At 42.0% G+C, this 19,320-nt stretch overlaps 1 protein-coding gene across 1 annotated transcript in view; it reads right to left on the bottom strand.

Moving 5' to 3' along the window:
- LOC142951250 (uncharacterized) overlaps positions 1-18,839 on the bottom strand; it is a 49,774-nt gene extending 30,935 nt beyond the window's left edge. The window contains exons 1-2 of the mRNA XM_076092743.1: positions 17,430-18,839; positions 15,846-17,256 (exon numbers count right to left, since the gene is read on the bottom strand). Coding sequence (XP_075948858.1) covers positions 15,846-17,256; positions 17,430-18,839 — 2,821 coding nt within the window. The remainder of the gene's footprint in view (positions 1-15,845; positions 17,257-17,429) is intronic.
- Positions 18,840-19,320: the final 481 nt, after the last annotated feature.

Here is a 19,320-nt window from a genome sequence, read left to right as displayed (position 1 = left end):
GCTTTTCCCATGACGTCTAAACATTTCTAACATTTTAAATAGATATATTACCTTTTAACTTCTGGTAGACAAGTCACAATAAGCGTTTATTTGCATATAGAGGTGAGATCCGATCACAAGTGGTCACTGGGGACACATTCTAATGCCAGGTGTGTACTGATGTACTGAGAGCTGTCCACTTGTGATCGGATCACCCAAGACCCATGTTGATGCCAGGGTCATTGCAGCGGTCTCCTGGCTCAAAGATGGGTGTTTGTTTGACCCGTCCACCGGAGTGGAATGAATGGCAGTCAATGTTTGGAGCCATTGTAAATACACCCTGAGGACGAACTTGAGGACTATCTGCACCTCGCTGTAAAAGCCTCCTGAAGAAATAATCCAGGACTGTCCATGCTTTATAGATGTGAGCACATCTTAACACTGGCTAGACCGGACTAACAGCTGAGAATAGTCTGGCTCGATGCTAGAAAGCAGGCACTGACTAAACCAAACTAGGCTATCTGTTAACTTTGTTTGAAGTCATTGTGTATCACATGCATAATTCTAGGGTAAATATTCTTGCTGAATTACAACTGCAGCTTTCAGCACAGCATGAGCAGGAAGAACGTTGGACATTCAGAGCAATGATCGATGTGCCAACTGAAGGATGTAGCTGCGGTGACTATGAATGCCAAACATCACATACGTTTCACATCTCCAAAGCACACAGATGGAAGACAGCAAAGGGAATGTAGATTCCATGTTAGAATAAAATACATCCACGATGACACTATAAATACAAACTGATTACAAGTCTATTCGCAAAGTAAAGTCAATTGATAAGAGAAGACATGAAAAAGACACAGGAGCAGATGTAAAGTGTGGTTTGACCCGAGCCACAGCCGCTATTTATGGCAGGTCTTTACCTCTCCATGTAGGAGGCAGTGTGTTCTGCTGCGCTGCCCTCATATTAAAACCCCAGCCATTAAACAGCACTCGGCCAAAACATTAGCAGCCGCCCAGGAATTAATTGAATATAAGCTTGTTCAGCCCATGCTGTGATGTGGCACGAAGACACACACACACAGATGTGGATACAGTACATGTGCTTGCAGGCTTACGGAAAGCCAACAGGGTCACAACTCACTTCTCTTCCTCTGCAGTATTCAAGGATACTTCAACAACTGCAACTTTTCTCTCAACTTTTCCACCAGCTGTGTCAACACTGACGTCGCCAAAGTAATTGCTGTCCCCTGAAAACATTACAAAACTGTCCAATGAATTCTAATGTAAAAAATGTAAAACAGTGTATCCAGATTATCTGAACCTCTTTATTTGAAATGTAGGTCAGATCAGCTTGAACAATGACAGTAAGTACAGCAGTTCAAAGTTGTAGAAGGAAGTAAACAGGTGGATGATAACAATGGAGAGGTCGATAGAAAATGTTGTTTTGTCATTCAAACAAGCTTGGCAGTTTGTTCCCAACCTGTCTGATCGTCTGGCTGCTTGTGTTTCCTGACATGGCAGATTCTCAGATCTCCGCAATTAACTTAATGACTACGATGGAATTATTACTGATTGGAATGATGGCCTGAAAAAAAGTTTGACATTTTATTTAACAAACACAAGTAACACAACTGTGGAACTCCCAGCAACATCCTGGTTCTAATAAACCTGAATCCTCCTAATAGAAATGTCATATGTGATATCAATTAATGCACGCAGGTAATTAACACTAGGAACACCAAGACTCTAGAACAGGGGTCACTAATAGGCTACGGACCCAGACGCTGTCCTATCCAGACCGGATAATTGAGAATTATACATTTTGAGGGAGCGCTTCTATTTGAACCTGCACAACTTTTCTAGCCTTTACGTCACTCAGCCAATCAAATATGTGTATTCCAAAATGCATCGTGAGTCGAGAGACGGGAAAAGAGAGAGCGAAGTGGGAGAAGTAAGTGAGTCCGAGGAGCAATTTCACATGGCGTGCTCTAAAAAGAAAAAAGTGGACCGTGAAAAAATAGCTTTTAACAAAGAATGGACGGACTCTTATTTGTTCATTCTTCCTGCTACAAAACCTCTCTCTCTCATATGTTCAGATACCGTGGCCATTATTAAAAGCGGCAACGTGAACTACGAGACCAAACATACATCTTTTGAGCAAACATACCCACTCTGAACTGAGGGCAAGATGTTAAGATGTGTAGAGACTGTTTATTATAAAGTTGACTGAGACCGTTATGATGTTGATATGATGATGATGTGAGTTAACAAAAGAGAAGAAAAAAAGTTAACTCCAGCGACACTCTTTCATTTTCATTCATTTTTCTAAAATCAAGCACTTTCTTTTAGATGCAAGTTTTTCCCAAAAAAATGTTTGTGCACATTTATTGATGTATTTATAATCCAACCAGTTAAATTTGAAAACTGAGAATAATAATTGTTCAAATATAATTGATGTGTACTTTCTTTAATTGATTTGACAGTTGTTACACAGAGACATCACTACTACTCGGCTTCTTGAATATATATGGCACTAAATAGCGCAAGTTTATCGTAATGTTCCGGACCTTTGCACGAGGACATTTTCTCAATCTGGACCTTTTGGAGTTTTAATTGAATACCCCTGCTCTAGAACGTCCGCCACCACCATGGTGTGCCAGAGTGTACTATGTAATTACATTAAATACATCAATAATATGTTGGTTATGAGGACGTTATGAGGAATAATGGTCAATAAACAAATTATCATTGAACATTGAGCAGGATATGCAACCTTTTTGACAATTTACAATGTTTATATTTCTGTCTAACGAACACCAATTTATGTCTAAATCTAATCTCAAACGCATTGTACAACGGAATAATGTGAAAAAAGAGACCTCATATGGTAATAATGCGTAATATGGCAACTGCAGTCAGAGGAAAAAATGCTCAGAAATCTTGTTTATTTTGGTACCTTCTCGTCTTCAGACAATATTAAAACACACATTTGAAGTCGTTGGCTGAAAGGTTTGTCGATTTTACTCAAACAGACTTATTTGCATTGTAGAAACCCAAACGGTCTGTCAGACCATCTTGGCAATCCTAGTGTTAAAACATATGTATTGTATCAGACAACATTATCAAAACACTGCATATTTGCAAAGTTTAAAGCTGCATTGATAAGCTAAACAGGACATTTTAATTTATAATGGTAAAGGTTTGTGATGGTTAGTTTCAGAGTGAACGAGTTACATTTAGACCCCTTATAAGTAAATTGTATTTGTTGGAGCAGCTTTGATATTTCTTATTCTCGTTTTATTCTGTTACATTTGGATACATTTTTCAAGCTCTTTATTTATTTTCATGCAGAGTCCTTTAAGAGGCTGCTGGTCCACTGGTGCTGTGTTATCGCACATCCCTCATGATATTCAGATGAGACAAACCCTCCTTGGTGTCACTTTTTCCATAATTGAAGTTGGTGCATTGTTTCCAAATAGCACTTATTGTAATTACACTTGGGAGACACAGACTGGGAACATTGTCCCAGTGTATCTGTAGCAGATTATCTCACCCAGAGGGTAATGGATATTTTATCAAACTAATCATAAACACACTTCATTACTTGAGGGAGGCCATCTGTGGTTGAAATTATGTCTCATCCACATAAAACAAAGAAGTAGGATATGCCGGTAGTTTTCTTTTGGTTTGTTTTGTTTGTGCCTTCCGCTTTGTGGAAATGTTCTAAGGTTCTCCATCCCCCCACATCTAGGGCTGGTCTAGATCATGACCTTTGACCTTAATGTGGAGGGGTCAAGAGGACAGACGTCAATCAGCACAATCACGATTATAATCACAATTATTATATTCCATAACTGCATCATGTATACACATGCACACACTACATAATATATAACTACAGTTTCTCCTGCAGTGTCTGTACAGCCGGTCTGGTTATTATCATCTTGTTTGTTAGCTGCTGTAGCCGGAGTGAGCAGAGTTCCACCCTGATTAACAATCAAGGCAGAGCTGCTTATTTGCAGGCTTCTGTTTGATTCATGATCCACAAGCTGCGAGTCAGTGCAGGGTCACAAAGTCTTTTCATGAGTTATGAGAGTATTTAGTGGGTACTAGAGAGCCATTAGCGCTGGCTAATCACCACAGGTGTGTGTATGAGTCTGCCCTGTGGGTGAGGTTAATTGCAAGTAGGAAGGACTTGGATTCCGGCAGGGGTCCCAATGAGTGGAGGGGAGGTGAAGGGAAGAAGTAGACTGGGGTCAAAGGTCAGATACCTGCTCAGGGCAATTTCTACTGTAACTCATTTTCAGAATCAGGGTCAGGGGGAGAGAGCTCATGCATGCACACACACACACACACACACACACACACACACACACACGGTATGCATAGAGCTCATTATCTTTGTTATGTTTTTTTAATTTGGAAAATTGTCAAATGTTAAGATAAAAAAAGGTATAAAATCAATATAATGAATATATATACCATTTATTAGAGTGAACTGTATTTTACGATGAGAGAGTTGTAATGATTGTAATCCACAGAGAGATCGAGCAGACCAGAACAGAGTCATGAAACAGAGGCTGGAGCCACCAGCACCCCATGCCTCTGGTGTCCATCCTATGGCATGAGGTAGGTGAGTGGTAAAGTGGGACTGCGTTCTGTGGTTCATTGTGGGGGTAGCAGTCTTCTGCTAAAGTTGCTCCTGTGCGTGACCAGCACTTCATGGAGAGGGAGAGAGCCATTGCCCATGATGCTCCGCAGGTTGTGCAGCATCTTCCTCTGTGACAGCACAACCAAACAATCAAGCCCCACCCCCAGGACAGAGCCAGCCTTCCTGATGAGCTCATTGATTGTTGACTGTCCTCACCCTGCTGCACCAGCACAGCAAAAAAAATGTCACTAGCTATCACTCACTGGTGGAACATCTACAGCATGGTACAACCGACTCAAGCCTCCACAGGAAGAGGAGTAGGCTCCAGCTCTTCTTGAACACGGACCTTTGTCCTTAGCCCAGAGGCCCATACTGTGGCCGACCACTCAGATAGTCCACGATCAAGGACACCAATGTCTAACTGCATCGCCTTCAGAATCCCCCCTAGCAGGGCCGGCCTGGATGATGTTGAACGCGCTGGAGAAATTGAAGAACATGACTCTCACAGTGCTACCTGTCCCATCCAAGTGAGCATCAGCACAATGAAGTGTCTTCCACTCCCACCTTTGACTGGAAGGCAAACTGAACGGGGTCCAGGGAAGGTTCAACCAAGGGTCATAGATGTGACAGGATCAGCCTCTCCATCATATTGTAAGTCAGTGCCAGTCTGGAGGCGTTAGGGAGAGCCCTCTCAGGTACCGGAAGCAGGCAGCATGTCTTTGGAATTTCCTGAACTTTTTTTCTTTTTTAGCTGACTGCTCACTTAGATTAAAGTCACATAGTCAGAACACGTCATTTCAAAGAAGAATTCTCAGCCAGTGGCTCTGACGGCAAGACATTTTGGAAAACAGTCAAATCCATGGAAAACAAACTTGCTTCTCCGTATCTACCCACTTCTATGATTTTTGATGACATTGTTGTTACTGATAAACAACGCATGGCCACACACTTCAACCAACATTTCGTGAAATCGTCTAATTTCTTTGATGCAGTTGCCCCTGAAATAGATTCATCTAACACGCTTACTTCATCACCCAGCGTTACCATCTTCTCCCTTCAACCTGTTAAGGTTTCGGAAGTCCTGGATGAACTTAAGTTAGATTCAAACAAGTCAGCTGGTTCTGATGGGATTGACCCTGTGTTTTTAAAATCAGCCGCTCATATTATTGCTTCCCCTATTACAAGCCTGTTTAACCTATCATTTAATTTGTCTGTTTTCCCCCTTGACTGGAAATTGGCTACGATTGGAACTTGAACGCACCAAAATGTAACTAAATAGAACCTCCATATCAGAGCTGTACGGCTCTTTCACTAGCGTTATTAGCTCTACTATTGCAGATTTCATCATTATAAAGCTAGCGTCTATAAAGCATTAATGGCGATCTTCAGATCACATATTTTGTACTGAATATAGGCTGATGACAATTGGCACTACAACCTTTTGCCACACTATGATGGATAAATGGTGTAATTCAGTAGCGTGCATTTTATACCTGGGCCTTCAGTGCTGTCCTACTACAGTTGAACCACCTCCTAATAAGCTCATTATGACGCCACAGCTACAGGTTATTATTTGTTTCTAGGGGTGTAACAATACACATATTCATATTAAACCGTTCAGTACGAGGCTTACAAACCGAACAATACGTTTGAATAATACTAGTGCATTTGGAAAATGCAGAAGCTTAAATTGTGGGAAATATAATGTTTTCGGTGGACTGCGTTCAACATGGCAACGCACTCAACGTAACAGACAATGTGCCGTCTGACACGCCCACCACGTAAGAAAAACATTGTACTCTGGTGATGCACATGTGTTCTGGGAGGTACACTATGCTAAACTAGCTTAGCAGGAAAACAACAGCAGCACACACGCTACAAACTCTCCCCGCAGTGTTTAGCTGTTCCCTCCTGATTCAAACAGGGCTAAAGCAATCGCCACAAAATCTCCATTTCTCCAGACCATCATTCTCGCTTTGTTAAAGAAAACAAAACCCCAAACAGAGAATCAAATGTCCGACCCTAACCCCGCGCATGCCGGGATGCTTCGTCATTAACGGACAATGCATATAGTCAAAATCAATGTAATTAACACAATGACAAGAACAAACTCACAAGAACCAGTCACATATATTTATATGACAACAAAGCAACAAATCAATGCAGCAACACTGCAGCGCTAAAACACATATTCCACCGCACACTGAAGAGCACGAGCCATTCAAATATTATTCACATCAGAGGGAACAATATTAACCAGATCATATAAACGACACCATAGACAAATTAACACAGTAGTAACTCTACTGCAGATGTAAAAACACAAAAGCACTTCACTTACCAAAGCTGCTGTTCACTTAAAGACAAAGTCCATCCTCCTTTCTTTGATTACAAAGAGTTCAATGACGCGGTTGAACAGAACATCGGTGCGGTTCAGTTCCAGCCAGAGGTCCTCCTGTGAACGTGTGAGTTGAGTTGTAGATCCACTCGGGTCTCAGCAAAAGTTTTCAAAAGCACCGTAGCTTGTAAGTGTCCTGTCGTGCTATGGTGTTGTGTTGCTGCCTTGGTTAGCCACCTCAGGTTAGCGTAGCGTAGCTCCAAACACCAAGACGCTCAGTTGCAAATAAACGCATTCCCAGCAATAAAATGTGCAACGCTTCTCCAACACTGTCAGCCAGAAATACCGTCCGTTTGGATAAAAGCTCTCCTTAAAACAAGCTGCACTGGAAGCAGAGCAACTGAGGAAGACAGGAGCTGTGCAATGAGAAAATAAGCTAATGGGAAAAATAATTATAATACATGTAGTGTATTTATGAAAAATTATTAAATTATAAAATAGCTATAACTTTGTGATTCTGTTTAGGCCAGCAGAGAAGGCTTTGCTGGCCCTGACGGCCCACCACTGGTGTAATTAAACAGCGGTTCACATGACTCCCTGATCATTTTCTATATCCAAAATGCTCCTACACTGGAGATTTCACTGCACACACACACAGCCCTCTATGTATTAATAACAACACCATACATATCGTAGCTTTTATCAATTCTTATGGTTATGAAACTGTGACTAATATAACCCCGGCATATTAATCCCGGCATTCCTAATTGCAATATTAATAGTTTATATAATAAATTAATATAATATAAAAGGCTGCTACTTGGCGTTCTTGTATCTGTACAATATTGCCAGACAAAAATCTATTAATTTTTTTAAATTTAATTATACTATATCCATTTTTTTCTCCTCCCTAACCCTAACTGTACTATACTGTGATTATACTACCTTAACCATAATCATTAATCAGTGTGTTTCAGTTATGATTGTATTGTGAAACTGCTGATTGGTGAATATACTACATTGCTTTGGGGGCCACCATGGCTCACTGGGTTAAGAGGGTTGTCTGGGAACCGGAAGATCCTCGACTGGGACGTGTCACGTGTTGTAGTGTACCTGAGCAATACACTGAACCCCCGGCTCCCCGGGTGCCTGTCATTGGCAGCCCACTGCTCCCTATATACAGGGATGGGTCAAATGCAGAGACAAATTTCCCCCTTAAATATAGTATAATAAATTAAAAATTGAATTAAAAATTGCTGGTGTTATTCACTGAAACGTCAAGGCCCGTGCTATATCTAAAATTTCTGTAGGCATATTATGTATTGGGTAAAATGTATGTTTTTGTGCAACAAAAGCAGCTGAAAGGGTGGCAGCTTGACATAAAAAGGTTCAGTCAGACAAGATTCAGAAAGCAACCTCTAAAATATTCACTTGACCTGCTTTGTTTGCTCTCCTCCTCCCTGAGGCACGCTACATCCTTTAACTCTTTCTTTTGCTTTATCACCTCTTTCTTCACTTTTGACCTGTTTTAGAGCTTGTGGTTGACACAGAGGCCTCTTCCAAATCACATCTACAGGCTACTTGCCTCCACATTCTCCAGCATCCTCCCTTGGTACTGCACAGTGTGTAGATTGGATCAAAGTAAATCCAGGGATGAAAAGAGTACTACAATTTCATATTCAAGTAAAAGTACTGTTACTTTAAAGATATTTTACTAAAGTAAAAGTAGTTAGATTAGCAAGTAAAAAGTAGGTTAGTTAAAATGTAGTCTGAGTAAACGTTACTGCATGATATCCTATAACCCCAATTTCCAATTGGGGTTATAGGATATAGGGTCATCAATGCTAGTTAGCTAGCTAGCATTAGTAGATCCTAGATCCGGAAGATTAGTAGACCAACCCGTAAACTAGCCTGAGACAGTGGCGGGCCGTGCATTTTATACCTGGGCCTTCTGTGCTGTCCTACTACAGTTGAATAACCTCATTATGAGCCACAGCTAGGGTTATTATTTATTTCTAGGGGTGTAATACTACACGTATTCATATTAAAGCGTTCGGTACGAGGCTTACGAACCGAACAATATGTTTGAATAATACTAGTGCATTAGGGATACAACATCAAATTTAATGGGAATGCAGTAAAACTACACAAAGAAGAAGAAAAAACATGTCAAGCTGAATGAAAAAATCTGCTAAAATTTAGTATAGCCCTACTTAAGCCTTGCCACTAACTGGACTACTGTATATTCACGGGGACAAGGCCTGAAGACTTTGACTTTATTCATCAAGCAACTCCAAATTATGTTTAGTGATCTCAACATCTAATTTATTTCAGATTTTAATGCATTAGTAATTTATATCAATACCATTACAATACATGTACATAGCTTACACGATAAGGGTAATGTCTCAGCTGCTTGCTGCAGATTTTATTTCCTGTGCATAACAGGACCAACGGGCAAATTCCAACCACTACATCACATTTGAATTGATTTTCTTCCTATAGCCGTCTCTACTTTGCAAGAGCTTTGGTTCGAATATCATGTTTCAGTCCGTGGATTTTTTTGTCTGTGTTCACTTTGGCTTTTTTTGCAGTAACAACCTCAGCAAAGACATTTGTAATGTCTGGTGTTGATATTTGTGTAATTTAACTAGCCAGTGTGTGTACATTGAAAGTTGTTGCTAATTGAAAGTTAACAACACCTAATTGCATTATGCTGTTGATTATGATGTGAAAATTCAAAATTGAAATTGCCACAAAGCTAATTATTTCTTGTGCATCAAAAGTCTTGATCTGCATTGCGAGCAAGAATGGTAGAAAGACCATTAGCCAAAGCAATGAGACTGAAAGGCGGTGCAGACACAACAAGTCCTTCTTACAGTAAATTATTCACTTTTAACATCCCTCCCATGCAGATGACACAGGGATTACAATAATTTAAGTAAAAGCTGATTTTGAGACTCAGCACCGAGTTAAACCAGTTGCATTCTTTTTTGTAGGTGACCTCTTATCTTTTTACAAATTAATAAAAACTGTGCACTAACTCTGCCTTCTAAGCCATGTGAGCCCTTGCCCCCCCCCCTTCCCTGCAGTCTCTTGCAGCGTGACTGACTGACTGGCTGACAGAATAAGTGCTGATTACAGGTTATCATCTCCAGTGAGGGTGATTAGTGGAGGTGCAGAGCAGCCCAGGAGCTAGTCTTGTCAGGGACCCTCTGAGGAGGATCAAGGGGGGCTACAGAGCTCCACCACCAGCCCAACACGCTCCATCTATCCTCGGGCACAAAGTGGATCAACCTCCCATCACCCCACCATCTCCTCAAAAAGTGCCATGCTGAAAGGGCAGAGTGAGAAAGGTAGTATTTCAGTTGGTATTGAATGAAGCAATGGTTAGTAGTATTTAAGGCCGAACTAGATTTTTTTTTAGAGTAAAGCTTCTCATTTGCCAACAATGCTGAAAGCTTATTAATTTCAAGAAATATCAAGGCCCCTTGTAGTTTCTTCACTCCAATTGTGTCACAGAAACCAAAAGTATCGATTGAAACCTTACAGTATTTTAAAAGAATATATAGTCAGTCATGCATACTGAACTCTACTATTTTAATATAAATGAAATCAGCAACACAGATATTGAATGTCTTTTTAATTAAATCATAAAGGGTAAGTATGAAATTGTATTTCTCACGATGTGTACTATAATAGTGGGTGAAAATCCTGCAGTTATAAAGATAAATGTAACATGGTAACATGGCCTTCTTTCACACTTACATTGGACCCCTGCCATCAGTGTATGAATGGGTGTGAATGGGTGAATAATGACATGTAGTGTGAAAGCGCTTTGAGTGGTCGGAAAGACTAGAAAAACACGATACAAGTACAGTCCATTTACCATTTACTCCTGGCCAGCCGTTTGGCCTCAGGGCTAACTGTAGCCATACAAACTCATTGCACTATGCTGATGACATTCTGTACTACTTGCAAGTCGTTTTGCTGAAAACTGTGGTCGCCTGCTGGCGATACCAGATTCTGAGTCATTGATTACTAACTCACAATACGATACCGTCAAGATCCGTTGTCCAAAATAAAGATGGTTTCACAATACAGCAATTATGCAATACCCGGTTCATTGCAAGACAGTCATATACAAAACATCACCATATCAAAAATAGCCCTTAAAAGAAAATTGTAATTATGCGTTGAATTATGTGATGTTTTTATACAAACAAATAAGAACATTTCAAATAAAAGGCTGGGCCAGAGGGCTGTTAGTGTCATGGAGGTATGAAGAGAACGTTAGTGTTGGATGTTGAATGGATGTTGAATGTGAATACAATGAAGAGATAGAAATCAGCCTAGACAGCAGCAGATCTAGTGACAGCAATACCAGTGAGCACCCGCTCACCAGAAAATCGGTATTGATAAATATATGACAGGTTAGATTATTAATGATCGCGAGAAGTAATGTTGAAATAATGGTTTGAGAGCATCGTCTGTACAGAGGCAAAAGTCCTTTGTGTTGGTAAAACAACCGGTGGGCCGTGTCAGTTTATAGACGCTAGTTGAGAGTGAACTAGAGAGGAAATTCCCTTTTTGGATTCAGACCAAATAGTTGAAAACTTTTTGCGTTTTTTGATTAGAACTTGTGTTCCCCTCATGGCTCTCTAATGCAATAAAGCCACTATACCTTTATACTAACGACACAATCCAGCCAATGAAAGCCATGTAGGCAGGATTTGGAATGGGGAAGTCAGCTTCACGTGCCAGAGCCATGACCTATTCCAAATAACTACACCACTCATGCAATGTTTTTTTTCTTTGGAGTAAGCCGTGAAAATAATTATTTTTCCAGATTCTTTTTTCACTCCCTCAACCAATGATTTAGGTATGTAAAATCTATGAATTTCTTCGATAAATACGACCCCATTACTTGCAAATGATATGACACCTTTACCCAGCTGACATTAACATCATGTTGACATCAAAAAGGAATTTATGTCAGACAATCAGGGTAAACTAGGGTATATTGGTAATAATGTCACTCTCATCGTTTATTTTTGCTAAACTTTCATCATGCACAACAAGTTATAATACAACAGATTAATATATCAAATAAAAAGTGGACTCAACACAATTAGAAACTTAAAGATGAAAAAGAGGCTAAAAGGTACGCTTCACCGCTTCAGTGAACATTTATTTGTGACAAAAGAAATGTGATTGAATAAACAGTCTTACCATTCACATTTATGTAAGAACCTCCTAAAAAAAAGGGTAGTCTTATCATCTAACAGGTCAACTGGCAATAAGTATGACTGTTGACTTCTGCGTTAAAAATTGCCTAATAACGTACTGCATAATAACATACTTGAGTAAACTCAAATAGTATGTCTTCTCTGCATCACATGACTGTATCAATCACGACATAACTAATCTGAGCTACCATTGAAGGGAAATCGTTCTTCACAAATGTAAATCAATATTACCTCTTCTACTCATTTAATATTTTCCAGTATTATTTTAAGGCCAGTTAGAATTATAAAATACTTAAGTGTTAAATATATTTTCTGTAGAACACTATATGTGAGCTCCTGCATTTTCCCTCTGTTTTCAACTTTTCGTTAACGTGATTCGCCATCATTGGTAAATATTTTTTTGTATTGGTTACTTATTTGAACTGTATGCCTCTCAGCTAGGCAATGGACAGTCTGAAGGAACCCATAACCCTAGGAATACTAGTTACTACAATTTTAACAGACCTTAAGTGTACCCAATGGACCCTAACATGAATCATAGCTCAATCAATTAAATCAATTTGATAATAATTACCATTATTACACTTTACATTATACATTCAACCAACACTATTACCTTCTTTCCATTACAAGCACCAAAAAACTAGTGATGATGATGATGATGATGATGATGATGACTACAGTTTTTTATCCAAAGAGCGAAGACAAAGTGATCTTACAGATGATAAGAGACTGAAGAGAGGAACTGGGGTAAAAGAGAAGTGAAGACAGACAAGACAGTTGAAATGAGAGGAGGGATTTTGTGATGCAGAGATTGACAGTGTCCTTTCAAACAACAGAGAGAGTCATAAATGCAGCTTGCCTGCCTCTAAAAGCATGAGTGTCGTTAAATCAATAATTCATTTACTTTAATGAGATAAGTACTCGCAAAACTAATTGCACACCGCCCCATTTAGCCAAGCCAGTCAGGGCCTTAATGCAAAAGATCTCATTGCTATTGTAGCTGCAGGACAGAAAGAGAATGAAAAGGGAGACGGATGAATGGAGATGGAGAGATTGAGGAAGTAACAAAAAAAAAGAGAGAGGGGAAGACAAATCAAAAGCATGATAGAGAAAGTGGAATGGGAGATGGAGGGAAAAATATATATGCAAAAGACAGCAGTATACAGAAACTAACTTCTGGAAAAATGTGATCTCTCCTCCTCTGTTCACTGATGACTCTGTACTTTTTTACCATAATTCCTGCTGAGACTAGAGTTACAAGAGTACCAGTATCATAAATGCCTCTGATACAGCCTAAAATGCTGGGTCGGGTCTATCATATCATTTACCAGCTCACCTATGCTTCACAGGAACAGGAACAACAACAACAACACGAGTCACTCACTACCCGATCCATACATCCCACCTGATCGGCAAGGCACATGTGCAACTCTTAACACAGATGAAAAAGATGCAAGTTTGCTCATTGGTTAGCTGCTTCCATCATCAAAAAGAATCACTGCGACAGAAATCAATGATGGAATAAGTTAACACGTGTGGCTTGCTGCCTCTTCCTCATCGCTGTTGGGAGTTCTACATGTGTAGTGCTGATTGGGTAGGTGCTAGTAGATTTATTAAAGTTATTTTTAAGTCATGACTGATTATCAAACTAGATAATAAAAAGTTCCATTACAGTAAATTAATGTACTGTATGATTTTTTTTTTTTTTTTTTTTTTTTTACAAAGGGTTGAACCGGTGACAGCCCATACATCAATGACACTGACAATCATGTCACATATCTACAGGGTTAGTAGAATATAGCTATTGAAAATAATAATGATCAGAATATTTTGTTTTTTAACTCACTGGTAATAGATAGGCCAACACGGAAATTGATATCGGGAATGAAAAAATGGTATAGGAACAGTGTCCAGGCTCATGGGCTTTGGTATTGAGTCAGAGTTGTTGGGAGTTTTGGAGACCAATGAGTTTTTGGAAGCAGTGTGTGTCATACAGGACAACCTGTACAAGGTGTGACAGCAAGGTGTGAAAACAGGAGGATCAGTATAGTATTATGCATTGAATTATGCATTTGTAAAGCACTGACAGAATGTGTATGAAAGAGAGTCTTTGTCTTTGTTAGCAGCGGTTGTGAAGTCAAAGTGAATATTTGAAATTGGCTCCGGTGTTGGTGATGATGGTTGGAGATGTTGCCGTGCCAGCCCTTACAATCATTCTGTGGTCCTTCACTGAGGAAGTTGTGGGAGGGGGGGGGCATTGAGGTGCTGGACCTTGTTTATCATCTGATGAGGCTTGATAGTATTTAAAGCAGAACTGAAGTTGATGAAGAGGATTGTTACAAAGTTGCCCAGTGATGGGTTGTAGCAGGGGATGGAGGAGACATGCTACAGCACCCTCTGTTCTACTCTCGGCCCTAGGAAGACTGTTGGTGGTCCTGCTGTAGACTGACAAGTGGAATGATGGTCTTCCGCACCAGATTTTGCAGGCATTCAATGATCATTGAGGTGCCCACAACTGCCCCCGATAGTGATTCCTAGGACGGGATTTATTTGGCCTCGGTACATTAGTGGATGTTTTCTAGAGGGTGGGAATTGTTGAGGTCCTCTAAAATTGTAGAACAGTATGTGGAGAACAAGGGCGAGCTCCATGGCACTGGCCCACAACACTCTTGCAGGGATACTGTAGAGTCCTGGGGCCTTGCTTGATTTGCCGCAGCTCTTGGACGACCAGTACCTGGATGGGTAAAGCTCTCAGCAACTCTTCACACTCAAGAGCTCAATAGTTAGGGTGTAGAATGTGTTAAGGTCATAACACCCAGTGAGGGATCTGTGTATCTGAGTTTACAGTGTGATTTAATGAGGTCATAAAAGGTCCCAGAGTTCATGTGTGTCAACTACTGAGGGCAGCAAACACACCGTGAATGGCTACTATGTCAGAACTACAATGGGATAACATTGAATCTGTTTAAGCGTCCAAACAAACTGGGCTGGTAGGATTCACCAAACCGTTACGACAACTATACTTCCTTCTCCAAATGTACAGCATCAAATGTTGTCTTCTGCATTATGCATTGTCAAGTGTGTGCATGCTTCCTGTGAATCCCTTTTGTGTGGATACACAATTTCAATTTAAGAAGTGTCCGGCTTGACTTTCATGCAGGAGACCAGATTTTGGATTACGTCACAGGCATGTTTGTTTTTAAATTTGTGATCACACGTTTTGTCCTAACCTTACCATACCTTAGTCAGGCTGTTTTCATATAATGTTTATAATTAGAAAAACATAATTCATGAATTATTATTATTTGTATATTCCACAAAATAAACGTGTATTTAATCCACATAATCGTGAACCAGGAAGTATAAACTCTGCGTAGGGTTTTCACCAAAGACCGCTGTGGTTTCCTATGCCAAACCAGATATCAATGTTAATTTATTTGTCATGTAACTTTCACACATATATAGTTATTTCAACCCAAACTACAATCTTTCTTCAACCTAACAAAGTTGTTAAGCTAAACTTAACAAAGGTGTTCCCTATTTTGTTTTGAGTGCAGTCTCGGATGTGTTTGGGGAGAGTTCCAGAGGGAGGGGGCAGATATGGAGAAGGCTCTGTCACCCCATGTCCGGTGCTTGGTCCTGAGTGGAAGAGACAGGAGGTTGGCATCAGAGGAGCGGAGCCGATGGGAAGGAGTGTGGTGGTGAAGCAGGTCGGTGAGGTAGGAGGGGGCCTGATTGTGGAGGGCTTTATGAGTGAGGAGAAGGATTTTGTATTGGATCCGTTGTGGGATGGGGAGCCAGTGGAGGTTCTGGAGAACAGGGGTGATGTGGTCACGGGAGCGGGTGTGGGTGAGCAGGCGAGCAGCAGAGTTCTGGATGTACTGGAGTTTATTTAGGATTTTGGATGATGTGCCGTGAAGAATGCTGTTGCAGTAGTCAATTCTTGAGGTGATGAAGGCGTGGATCAGAGTTTCAGCAGCAGATGAGGAGAGTGATGGGCGGAGACGGGCTATGTTTTTTAAGTGGAAAAAGGCAGTTCTGGTGATTTGTTTGACGTGGTGTTCAAAGGAGAGGTTGCTGTCGAACATGACTCCAAGGTTGCGGATGTGTGGGGAGGGAGACAGAGTGGAGTTGTCGATGGTGAGGCAGAAGTTGTGACTGGTTTTGGTGAGGGATTTTGGACCGATGATGATCATGTCAGATTTATCACAGTTCAGTTTGAGGAAGTTAGTTTGCATCCATGATTTAATGTCAGTGAGGCAGTTGGTGAGAGTGGAGTGAGTAGCAGTGGTAATGGCCTTTGTGGAGATATAGAGCTGGACATCATCGGCGTAGCAGTGAAAGTGAAGACCATGTTGACGGATGATGTTACCAAGAGGGAGCAAGTAGAGGATGAACAGAAGAGGACCAAGCACCGAACCCTGGGGGACGCCTTGAGACAGAGGAGCAGTGGAGGAGGTGCAGTTGTTGATACTGATGAACTGTTGTCTGTTTGTGAGATATGATTTAATCCAGGAGAGAGCAGTTCCAGTGATGTTGAGGGAGGATTCGAGGCGGGAGAGAAGGATGTTGTGGTTGATGGTGTCAAAAGCTGCAGTGAGGTCGAGGAGGATGAGAATGTTGAGGTGACCAGCGTCGGAGGAGAGGAGGTCGTTGATGACTTTGAGGAGGGCTGTTTCAGTGCTGTGCTGTGAACGGAAACCGGATTGAAATGGCTCCAACAGATCGTTGGAGATGAGGTGGGCTTTGAGTTGTGTGGCGACAATGCGCTCCAGTATTTTTGACAGAAAGGGAAGATTGGAAATGGGACGGAAATTGCTCATGGTGTCAGGGTCAAGTCCAGGTTTTTTGAGGATGGGGGTGACAGCAGCCAGTTTAAGTGTGTCGGGGACTGAACTGGAGCTGAGGGAGGAGTTAATGATGACTGTGATGAGTGGTGAGATGGCTGGGAGACATTCCTTGACCAGATTAGATGGGATAGGATCCAGGATGTAGGTGGAGCTTCTCATTCCAGTTGTGAAGTTAGGCAGCTCCAATGGGGACACAAGGGAGAACTGAGAAAGGGGCTGGGGGGTGGAGGAGGGGGGGGGGGGGGGCTGGGGGCAGGTGGAGAGATGGAAAAGGCGGGGGAGGTGTTCAGGTTGCTGTAAATGGTGTCAATTTTTGTTTGGAAAAATGAAAGAAAGGAGTTGCATTTGTTCACTGTGAAGGATGTGGAGGTGTTGTCCTTGGGTTTGAGAAGCTTGTTTATTGTGGAGAAGAGAGCCTTTGGGTTAGAGGAGCCAGAGTGTATGAGGTGCGAGTAGTAGGTGGACCAGGCTGAAATGAGAGCGTCTTTGTATTGTTGAAGGTAGTCGGAGAGGGCTTGGAGATGGACTGTTAAACCGGTTTTCTTGCAGAGTCTTTCAAGCTGGCGCTTTCGAGATTTCATCTGGTGGAGTTCAGGAGTATACCAGGGAGCCGAGTGTGTGAATGAGACAGTTTTGGTTTTGATGGGAGCCAGCTGATCAAGACAGGAGGAGAGTGTGTCATTGTAGTAGTTTACAAGATCGGTGGGATTATCAGACAGCGGGGCAGGGGAGGCAGACATGGTACTGGCAAGAGAGGCTGAAAGAGTTGTGGGGGAGATAGATTTGAGATTTCTGAAGGATATGTTGCGCTTCATTTTTGGCATGGGGATAGGGATGTCAATGTCCATGGTGATAGCCAGGTGGTCAGAGATGTTGAGGTTGAGGCTGGAGAGTTGCGGTATTGTGAGACCAGTGGAGCAGACCAGATCCAGGATGTGACCTCGGCTGTGGGTGGGGAAGTTGATATGTTGTGTGAAGTTGAAGCATTGTAGTAGTTCCAGGAATTCTGTCGTAGATGTACAGTCAGTGTTATCAATGTGGATGTTAAAATCACCTAGGAGGAGAACGGAAGGTGAGATGGCACATAGCTGAGTCAAAAAATCTGAAAAGTCAGAGAGAAAGGAGGGATTTGGCTTGGGGGGACGGTAGATTACAGCAGTAACCAAAGGAGTGGGACCAGCGAGTTTGAAGGCAAGGTGTTCAAAAGAATGAACGGCAGGAATGGGAATGGTGGTTGTTTTAATGTCCTTCCTGTAAACAGCAGCAACACCACCTCCCCGCCCCTCAGGACGAGGTTTATCAATGTATGTGAATCCTGTGGGAGTGGTCTGGTTTAGTGAGAAGTAGTCCAGGGGTTTATGCCATGTTTCAGTGAGGCAGAGGAAATCAAGGTTACTGTCCGTTATGAATTCATTCAGAATGAGGCTTTTGTTGTTGAGTGAGCGAGTGTTGAGCAAAGCCAGTTTCAGGTGACGTTGCTTTGTGATAGGCTGTGAGGACTGAGGAAGGGGACGGAGATTGGACAGATTCACGTGTTGTTTGTTGTGGTGACGTAACAAGGAGTGACGGAACAAGGTGCGACAGGACCAGAGGGATGGGATGGAGTTTGGGGACGTGAAGTTGTAAGTGAACATGCGGCCAGAACCTCTGTGTGAAGGATGGCCTCGGCAAAGTATTCCATGTTCTTTGAGAATGTCCATGCAGTCCGGACGCAGGTGATTGTTGAAGTTGTGAAGATCTGACGTGGAGTACAGCGGCGGCATGGTCCGGTTGGGGAGCGCTAGCGATAAGCTAGCATTAGCTGGTGACCAAGAGCCGGCTGTCCGTGAGAGGAGAAGCGATGTGCGACCCAGGAGTATCAACGGGATGATCCACAGCATAACAGCGGCAAGACGCCAACAGTCCGGTTAGGAAGGAGTGGTGGCCTGGAGGGGCTACCAGCCTGTTTGCCGGACGATCCTGCCCGGAAAATGGAGGTCTGGTGCGCGGCTGTGGCTAGCAGAGAAGACCAACCCGAGCCTGCTAACCGCGCCGGGACGGAAAGATCTACAGGTGTGCTCGTGCTGGCCGCTCGTGTTGGCAAGCAATGTAGCAGGCAGGGAAGACCGACAGCTCCAGTAGCAGGACAACGATGTAGCGCTGTGGACCAGACCCGGGAGTCCTGGGGCTAGCACGGAGGTAGCTTTGGCAGATGGAGACGGTAGGTTGATCTGGTGTGGCTAATCCAGTGAAGATGTTTGAGTA

This window comes from Anarhichas minor, unplaced genomic scaffold (genome assembly GCF_050575085.1).
Source record: "Anarhichas minor isolate MPS153535 unplaced genomic scaffold, ASM5057508v1 ptg000017l, whole genome shotgun sequence".
Classification (NCBI taxonomy): domain Eukaryota; kingdom Metazoa; phylum Chordata; class Actinopteri; order Perciformes; family Anarhichadidae; genus Anarhichas; species Anarhichas minor.
Note: the sequence above shows the minus strand (reverse complement) of the source record. Positions and strands in the feature narration are given on the sequence as shown.